The sequence below is a fragment of the Sinocyclocheilus grahami genome, unplaced genomic scaffold (assembly GCF_001515645.1).
Source record: "Sinocyclocheilus grahami isolate Dianchi unplaced genomic scaffold, SAMN03320097.WGS_v1.1 scaffold1849.1, whole genome shotgun sequence".
NCBI lineage: Eukaryota > Metazoa > Chordata > Actinopteri > Cypriniformes > Cyprinidae > Sinocyclocheilus > Sinocyclocheilus grahami.
This window is the reverse complement of record NW_015507028.1, coordinates 48,522-58,694: the sequence shown is the minus strand read 5'-3', so window position 1 is coordinate 58,694 and position 10,173 is coordinate 48,522. Positions and strand designations below refer to the sequence as shown.

At 40.4% G+C, this 10,173-nt stretch overlaps 1 protein-coding gene across 1 annotated transcript; it reads right to left on the bottom strand.

The window, feature by feature from the left end:
- Window positions 1-8,068: 8,068 nt before the first annotated feature.
- LOC107573016 (gap junction beta-2 protein-like) lies at window positions 8,069-9,427 on the bottom strand. The gene has a single exon (XM_016259451.1). It carries the CDS (start codon window positions 9,386-9,388, stop codon window positions 8,588-8,590), a length of 801 nt encoding a protein of 266 aa, XP_016114937.1. The 5' UTR covers window positions 9,389-9,427; the 3' UTR covers window positions 8,069-8,587.
- Between the last annotated feature and the right edge of the window lie 746 nt (window positions 9,428-10,173).

Genomic DNA, 10,173 nt, shown 5'->3' with positions numbered 1-10,173 from the left:
AGGTGTCTTGTCGATGGTGATGGGTGTGTGTTCTCTGCTCTGTCTCCTGAAATCCACCACCTGCTCCTTGGTCTTGTCGATGTTGAGTGAGAGATGATTCTCCTGACACCATTTAGTCAGGGTGCTCACCTCCTCTCTGTAGGCCGTCTCATCGTTGTCGGTGATCAGGCCTATCACCGTTGTGTCGTCAGCGAATTTGACGATGACGTTGGAGCTGTGTGTGGCCACACAGTCATGTGTGTATAGGGAGTACAGAAGTGGGCTGAGGACGCAGCCCTGAGGAGCACCAGTGTTGAGGGTCAGCGGGTATGAAGTATTGTTGCCCATTCTTACCACTTGACTTCTGCCTGTCAGGAAGTCCAGGATCCACGGGAGCGCTCTCTGTGTGGGCGGTGTTGTGAGCCTCGAAACGAGCATAAAAGTTATTAAGCTCATCCGGTAGACAGGCGGCAATGTTCACAGTGGCTGGTTTATTCCCTTTAAAGTCTGTTATGTTATTGATGCCCTGCCACATGCTTCTTGCATTGTTGGTGTTGAATTGTTCTTCAACTTTTCCCAACTTGCCCTGTTTTTATATGGTCTTTTTGCGGCTTTGATGGATTTCCTGAGATCGTAACTGGCTTGTTTGCGATCGTCAGCATGTCTTTAATGGATTTAAAAGCAGCATGGATTTAAAAGCAGATGTCCGCGCTGACAAGGCTGCTCGAACATCGCTATTAATCCATGGTTTTTGGTTGGGGTAGATGCGGATCGTTGTTGTCGGCACTACATCTTCTACGCACTTCCTGATGAAACATGTTATAGTATCGGAGTATGCCTCTACGTCGTCATCATACGCTGCCCGGAACATGTCCCAGTCCACGTGATCAAAACAGTCCTGTAGTATAGCGTCTGATTGATCCGACCAGCACTGAATTGTCCTGAGGGCGGGTGCTTCCTGCCTATAAGCAGGCAGGAGCAGCATGGAAGAGTGATCCGATTTGCCGAAAGGTGGGCGGGGGGAGGGATTTGTAGGCATCCCGGAAAGGAGAGTAGCAAGTGGTCCAGTTCACGATCACCACGTGTGTTGATGGTGATGTGCTGAAAATATTTTGGAGTTATTGTTCTGAAGTTGGCTTTGTTAAAGTCTCAGTAGCCAGAATGGTCGACACAGAAGCATATGAAATTCCAGATCACGGGAGCAGAAGAATTTAATAGAGTGTATATGTTCCTCTTATAACACCACGAGCTGATGATAAATAAACAAACACCCCCCCACCTCTGCTTTTCCCTGTGAGCTCTTTTGTTCTGTCCGAGCGGTGCACGGAGAACCCCATAAGCTCGATGGCTGAGTCTGGAATCTCTGCAGACATCCAGGTTTCTGTGAGGCAAATAATGCTGCAGTCCCTTGATTCTCATTGGTATGAGATGCGTGCCCGCAGTTCACAGAGTTTGTTGTCCAGTGACTGAACGTTAGCCAGCAAAATGGTTGGGAGAGGAGGTCAGAGGGGACGACATCTGAGTCTGACAAGGACGCTGGCTCTCTTCCCCCTTTTCCGGCGGCGTTTCCTCGGTCGCGACCGTGCGGCCTGGACAAAGGGCTCTGATGCGGTGTCTGTAAACAGAGTGCCGGCGTTCAAGAACTCAAAGTCCGGTTTGCGTTGTGCGACATAGGAACCAATGTTTAAAAGCGTGTGTCTATCGTAGACAGTTATACTAACAACATCCAACACATAGAACAACAAAATAACATGATGACCCAAGATTATGTTTTATTCATCTGATTTTTTTATTTGAAAGATAAAACACTCAAGATCCATGCTCTGAGCTTGTTTTTAAAATCAATACACCAGAGAGGAAAGGGTTAACATAAATGCTGAAGGACCGGCCATTTAAACATGTACAAAGTGAACAGCAGTACTTTCGTTTCATCGCCTATAGTTCTGGTCAGCTTAGACTATTCCAAGAAACACCAGCACACATTTCAAGGTAAGGGTCCACTCTTCAAAATGCATCCCACTTTTTAATCTAAAACAACAAAAAAATGGGGAAGAAAACGGAAAGATCCTCCTTTGTTTACATGAATGATTCGAGTTATAGTTATCGATAGCATCCATTTTCAAAGAAATATTGATTCAAATTCACATTCCAGCGTTGAAACACCATGTATTTCCCATAAAACAGTCCCTTCCGAGCAAAATGAGCCCTCCCCGTCTCTTTCCTTCAATCACAGGCGATGTTATAACCCAGAACAGACAGGGAGTCGCTTATAGGCTTAGCGAGGTGCCATTCTCCGCACATCAGTTTTTGGCTGTTTTAAGCCAGCCAATGCCTAGCCAGCAAAGTTTTGATGGAAGGAAGTGTTAGCCAACCACAAGGACGTTTACAGGGATTGACAGTTTAAGTAATTTACGTAAGAAGGTTTGAAGAATACCCGTGCGCAAAGTTAGTGTGTGTTCGTGCGCTGACTGCGCTCTCGTCTGTACGCACGCTGCGTTCACATAATGGCGTATTTATCGGCGAGCGGATTTTCTCCAAAGGTTACATCTGAATCTCTCCATCATGGAACGTCGGCTTTAGAAGAGTTTTGTGGTGTTTGATAGTGTTTTGGAGGGCATGATGAGAAGCAGCGGCGAAGAGTAGCACAAAGACCAGCACACATCTAGAGATGCATGACAGGCAGGGATAGCATTAGCACATAAGTTTCAACGCCATTCTCTTGAATGTTTATATATGTGTATCATGTATTTGCAGCTTTTGTTTCATGTTAGCTGTTTTAGATTATAAAAATGACAACGGAGAGGGAAAATATAAGGGGGCTACATGAGTTATGTATGTATGTTTGTGTGTGTCTGTGTGTACAACATGTAAACACAGTGTTGCGAGTTTGATTTGTTTTGCTTACACACTTTCTCACTTTTTCTCTCCCTTTCTTGTCTTTCAGTGGTTTTAGGTTTTAGGAGAAGCACAGCGTCGCGCCACGTCTTTAAAATTCAAATACATTATTTTCTATGAGTGTAGGCACACCGGCGGCGCCCAGCTACGTCGTGTTGTACTTGTAAGAATTGTTCTAGACATGCTGAAAATTTGAGGCAACAGCACAGCAGCTCTTCTTCTTAATTTTCTCTGATGCACTAACTCTGCAGCAGCACTTCTTCTTCATCGTCTCATCTGATGCACTCACTCTGCAGCAGCACTTCTTCTTTGTCTTCTCGTCTGATGCGCTCACTCAACCAAGCGTTCTAACCACAACCTCGCCCTCTCCTCCCCCCAACCATTCTAATTTCTGTAAGTGGGAATTATTTGTAATGATATTCTAATGATCCACTTTGTGATATCACAAAGCCCGGAAAACAAACGCTGTAGTCCAAACGAGCCATTCGTTGTAGTTCTTGAAAAGGGATAAAAAAAAAAAACGAAATATCTCCCTTTGGAGTGGACTTTGAGATTTGTAACTTTCTAGATCTTTTTTATGCCCAAACATACACACTGACTAAAATTAAAAAAGTGAAAAAGCATAATACGACCCCTTTAAATAAAAGCTTACAGAAACTAAATTTTTGGGAGTAACATCCTCCAATTTGAATTAAAACATGGTCAGATATTCAGCTTTATCTTTATGGTGTTTTCAGGCTTTTGGCATCAAAGCCTCATTCATTTTTCCCTTAGTGAATTTCATTCAAAGATATCGTGAGTCACTTTCATGTATATTTTACCTTGTTTTACTCTGTTGCTATACTCATTTTGAGTTATTATGACTCTAGAGTAACAACGGTTCATGTGTCTAGTTTCAAACAATACCATATTTTTAAATATAGACCTTAGGGTTCAAGAGCTACAGACATTTTTATTTGGGTATGTCGTTTTTCACAAAATGCTCAAAAATAGGGGCGCAGGTTAACTGGTTAAGAACAAGCATATTCCCAATATGACTAGACCGCTTAAGAGCATGTTCCAATTACGACTACAGCTTTTAGAACAAGCATGTTCAAATAACAACCAGATAGCTCTGGGTCAAGCGTGTTCCCGACAATATAACTATAACTTAAGAACAAGCATGTTCCCAATAACAACCAAGCTTAAGAAAAAGCATGTTCCCAATAACAACCAAGCTTAAGAACAAGCATGTTTCCAATACGACTAGACCGAACAAGTGTGTCTGATGCGGGAACAGAATCAACGCTGAACTGACGGCTGCATCCGAACTGGAAAATGCTGCCTTCGGAGGACACATTTCAAGGTAGGAGGCATCGAGACACGTCGAATCCAAAGTTAGCTTCACTTCCTGCCTCCTTAGATACCTCATCTGGTCGATATTTAAAGGCAGAATAGATGTATCCTTCGCTGCCTTGATACCCACAATCCTGTGTGTTCTAGCCCATGATGGGTGATCAAATAAATCATTGAATATTTGCTTAGTTATCACCAAAGCTCGTTCTATTTTGTTGTAGATCATTGAACCGTTAAGCTGCCTCAGAAGCATGTCTGATATCAGTTTCATGAGTTACCTTCATAAATAAATGCTGCCTGCGAAGTCATTAACTGATAGGCGGCGAGGCAGCATGTCAGCAGCCTAGGTTTTCGGATGCATACGACTTTAATGAAAGACAAGATCTACCTATGGTCAGGCCTGTGTTCCTGTCTTGTGTTGTGTTCCCCACTAGCCTGCCTCCGGCTGGAGAGAGTAGCCGCTTGCTCCTGGTAATGACGCTCTCGCAGTGTTTGCATACTCTATCACAGATGAAGTGAATGAAATGCAGTATTTGTCAAATACACAGACGTTTCAGAAACGTTTTCATAAAGCAACAGAAACACTTTTATATACTGCTTAATACAGCGCCATTTGTCATGAATAAGTTCAACATTAGCATATGCTATTTAAATACCAAAAAAGTGAGGGTATATATGCTTTTATCAGTGTTTTTTGAAACGTGACTCAACAGTGTGACAACACTAAAAATGCTTTTACTGTTATAAAAACACAGATCTGTGAGCATCATTGGAACTGAATTGTTATAATAAGCACGCAACACACGTCGTTCTTGTCATCACAGAATCTAACCAACGAGAATAAAGTGTGTCGTCATCAAGGCTTTCACAGTAGGCTTGTTTGAGATGAGCAAAATCTGCGCAGAACCGATCACCGGTGATCACCGCGAGATGCATGCCGGTTAGAAAAGTGTCCGAGTTACGTCTGACTTGCTCTGATGTCATGCTGACGTGTGCAAAAAAAACTCTTGCGATGGCGAGGCGGCTGTGTCGGATTGTGCAGTTGAGCGCAGTTGCTCTCCACCGACTGTACTGATCAAAAGCATGATGGGAAACAACTGACTGACGACGCAGCTTAATGCTCATTGGTTCAGACAACCGTGACGCTGCGGTTCTCTTCTAAAATGTTTTATTTTTATCTGGTTTCATGTGATTTAAGTATTTAAATTATGCATGAATGTTCCCAAACACTATGTCAGTGCGATCTCTGTGTGAGATATGTGATTGTTGTCATATTTCTATAAAAATCTAAAATACATGTTTGTATTAAAGTACAAATTAATGATAAATATGCCTTTCGTATGAAATTAAATAGCAAGCAGTTTGAGTGTCTTGTTCGTCATATTTATTTTTAAATAAAGGCAACAGCACTGAAATTATATCATGTTAATCAGCAGCACAGCACATGAGTGAGAATAACGCAATATCTGTCTTTGATCTAGTTGGTATCTGTTCACTTTGAGAGGTCAGAACTGTCTGTCTTGACTGCGCTTATTTCACTCCTCCCCTCACTGCAGCCGCCTACTCTCACCTAAATTTCAGGCGAGGCGCATCTCCAACAATCCTAGTGCCTGACCTAGGCGGCTGGTCTCGTTTTGCTCTCGCGGTACTTTGATGGCACACATCATTTCGGTGATGAATGTTTTATAACAAGGTACATTCTGACACTGGATTTGCACATTGTTTGATACTGAAAGACGGAGCAGTCCCAGCAATAAAACAAAGATCCTGGTCATGACAAGGAACTGCTGTAAAACTGCATCAATGTCTATGTTTTGTTGCCAATCGGCCCGTAAGTGCTCGCGACTCTTCAGCTCCGCTCACGGCTCACCTCCAGGAGCTTGGCTGTTTTCGATGTGAATGATGCAATACTACACTATAGGTACTCAAGATTAACATGAGATTGGCCGAAACTGTGTGTGTTATGTCCCCTTTAACCTAGTCCAGTCAACTTTATTTTTATAGCACTACAGCACAGATTTAAGCAGCAGGAAATAACAACCATGGTGCAAATGGAATCATTTCTGCTGCGGCACAGCTCCAAGAGAAAATAGTAAACGGTTATTGTTCAGTTAAAAGATAATTTTCATTCTTAATGTGATGTGCTCAGTGGTGGAAAGAGTACTGAAAAAATATACTAGTGCGAGTAGAGTAAAAGTACTTGTCCAAAAAACTACTTGAGTAAGAGTAAAAGAGTAGCCTATTTAAAAGTACTCATGAGTATTGAGTAGTGAGTACTGAGCTGTGGATTCTACCTCCTCAGAATAAACGCTGTACACCGCAATTGATACATTTTAAAAACGTTGTACATTCTGTAATTCACATTATCTTGTTTGTCATAAAGAATGAAGAATATCTTTCATCCAGCAGTTTTAATTTTGACTGCCAACTCTTTAAAATACATCAAAACAGCACGGAAACAGTATTCAGTTGAAGAAAAGATGTAAGTTATTCTCAGTACAATCATCCCCATTTAAGTCATAAAGTTAGAAAAAATAGATTTAAAATCATGTGTAAGGCCACTGAGACAGCATGCTGTTGTTGCACATAAAACATTAATGTTTAGAACAGTGCAAATACTAAACACCATTAGAAACTCATAGTTCAGCATCACCCACCGTGATATGGGTTAAAATGAGAGCCCATTTCTCTCCAAAACGGTGCCAGTTTGAGTGTTTTGCAATAAAGAAATAAGAATAACTAAATTGCGCGCATGTCTCTTTGATGAGCCACGGCGGTCTCAGTGAATCAGCAGCATCCACAATGGAACAAAAAGTGTTGAACTTGTTTATGCGAGAGTGCACTTGCTAAATGAAGGTGGATTGTATAAAATGGATTAAAAATAAATAAATAAACATTTATTAGCGAGCTGCAGTTTTATTACATCACGCGCTGGCGCTGGCGCTGATGCAGTCAGGGCTGGACTGGGACAAAATCGGCCCTGGCATTTTTTTGGTCCAGGCGGCCCATCACCACTTCGATATATATATATATATATATTTATACACACTATACCAGTAAAAAGTTTTTGAACTTAACGCATTGTGATTGGATGTTTACGCTAATAAGCATGTAACGACCACAAACGGAGTAAAATAGTGGAGTATAAGTACCGATACATCACTTTAAATGTACTCAAGTAAAAGTAAAAGTACACAATTTTTAAACTACTCAAAAAAGTACAATTACTGATAAAAACTACTTAATTACTGTAACGTGAGTATTTGTAATTTGTTACTTCACACCCCTGCGATGTGCTACACCAGTGTTTATTCTGCTAGGACACCTGTGTGAATTGACGTCATTGACTAAAAATCACCTGGAAACCAGTCAGTTAAGTCATTGTTAGTTCTTCTGAGAAAAGCATTATTTATTTGCATCTACTTGGTTTGACATGTTATGACAGTCACACATCTCAAGTTAAGTGTTCATATACTTGTTGGGCTCAGCTTAGGTATGAGATTAATTCATAAGTGTCCCATGAGGAAGTTAAAAGTGAAAATTGCGCCTGTTTTCCAAACGGAAACATCAGAATTTTCTTATGCTGAGTCAAACACTCATTGGGGTGGATCAAGAAAAGGTCTTTGCACTTGGAGATTGTTTTCATTTTCTCTTTAATTATGAATTTCACATTACATTTATCATGAGCAAGAAAGTGCTATAGCTGTTTCAGTGAAAAAAGTATTTGTCACAAATCTTACACTTAAAAATACTAGTAATGCATAATAAAATCTATAATTAAATGAACCCTAAAGCCATTTCCGAGGTTAGGTTTTGCTTCAGTAATTTTCTTCTAGAATTGGTCATATTCTGTTGCCTGGGAGGGAAATATTTAACGAAGGACAACAATGGCTCAGATGATCCATAACCAATTCCATTTAGATAGTATCTGGACTTTAAAATGAAAAAGAAGCATTTATATACAATACAATATCTTGTAAACGATCCCTCAAAAAAGGACACTCGATTTTGTGCAAAGACGGTCTCTGAACTTCATTTATGTCTTTGGGCTTTTCTAATGCCATTAGAGAGTACTGTGACAGGCTCTTGAGGAATGTGGAAAATGAAGTTCAGCAACCTCCAACATTTTTTTCAGACTGTGCCATATGCCCCAATTGTCTTTTGACTTGGGGGAGGAATGTCAGTTTTGGAATTAAGCATTCTTGAAACCTGCTGTCAGGTTTGTGGCTTTGTTGTATTCTCAGGGCAGGTTGTCAAAAACAAGGTACAAAACACATGCTAATTCTAATGCTCTAATGGCATTAAAAAAGTTAAAACACTGTTATCTACGAGCCTGTTACCATGTTGGTAGAATTATTCACTGAATGTAGGGATAATCTTAAACAGTCTTATTGCTTAATGTGTCCGAAGCAGATGACATCAACTTTGCATTCTTTTCATTCTCTAAGTGTGCCTTTTCTGTGGACATTTTGTCTTGGTAATCAAAAGGATGCCTTCCTTTGGCTTTGGCTGAGCACCTCAGCAGCACTTTGACCATCAGGTAGGCCAGTTCAGCCACATTGAGCACAATGCAAAGGGCAGAAGAACCCACCATGAAAATGGTGAAGACTGTCTTCTCTGTTGGTCGTGAGATAAAGCAGTCAACTTTATTGGGACAGGGCCACTGCTCACATTTCACCAGACTAGGCATCTGAAAACCATCGTAGACATAATACAGAGCATACATGAATCCGGCCTCGAAAAAGATCCGGAAGAACAGGCTTGAGGTGTAGGTCCACCACAGCGGCCCAGTGATGGGTAGACGCCTCTTCTTCAAACTCTCCAGGTCACCCCCTTTGAGTTTGCCACCTCGGCTGGCCAAAAGTCCTTTCTTTACATTGCGTTTGCTATATGCTACATGCATAGCCACCAGCAGAGCCGGTGTAGACACAAAGATGAGCTGCAGGCACCAGAAACGGATGTGTGAGACTGGAAAGAAGTGGTCGTAGCAGACATTTTTGCAGCCTGGCTGTTGTGTGTTACAGGTGAAGCCGGACTGCTCGTCCCCCCAGACCTTTTCAGCGGCTATCACAAGGATGCTAATGCGGAAGATGAAGAGGACAGACAGCCAGATCTTTCCCAAGCTGGTGGAGTGTTTATTTACCCCTCCCAGCTGGGCATAAAGTGCTGCCCAACTCATCCTGTCTGCTGTTGCTCTCAGCTCCTTATCATCGAAAAGAAAGAGATGAATTTGATTTTGAGCAACTACATATATATGTATGTTCAAATTCAAATATAAATAATATGTAAAGTTCACACACTTCCATATATATATATATATACATACAGTATATATACATATACAGAGATGGGCATAAATACATGAAAACGTATTTAAATTACAATTACAAAATACTGTGTGGAAAAATTTACTTAAATGCAAATGCTTTAAAAAGGCTTTAAAATGCAAAATACAAAAACGTAATTTGTATTTCAAATACATATTTTAAATACATGTATCTGAAATCTGCCCATCCCTGTGTGTGTATATATATATCAATTTGAACTCAGAAGTTGTCAACATTTTTGACAACTTTTGAGTTTAAATCGACATTTCAGATAAAAAAATAGACAAATAAATTCTTAAAATCTAGGACAAAACATTTTTGAATGTTTTTGAAAGAAGTCTCTTAAGCTCACCAAAGTTGATCAAAAAATGCAGTACAAATAGTAATAGCATATTAGAATGATTTCTGAAGGATCATGTGACACTGAAAACTGGCGTGATGACTGCTGAAAATTCTGCTTTGCTATCGCAGGAATAAATTACATTTTAAAATATATACAATAGAAAATACATTTTACATTGTAATAATATTTATATTATATAATATTGTTTTGTAAAGTTTGTATAATATTGCACTGATTTACTGTATTTTTGGTCAAATAAATGCAGTCTTGGTAAGCATAAGAGAATAACATCCT

Coding starts and splice junctions, on each gene's coding strand:
- LOC107573016 (XM_016259451.1), bottom strand. CDS start 9,388: ATGAGTTGGGCAGCACTTTATGCCCAGCTGGGAGGGGTAAATAAACAC.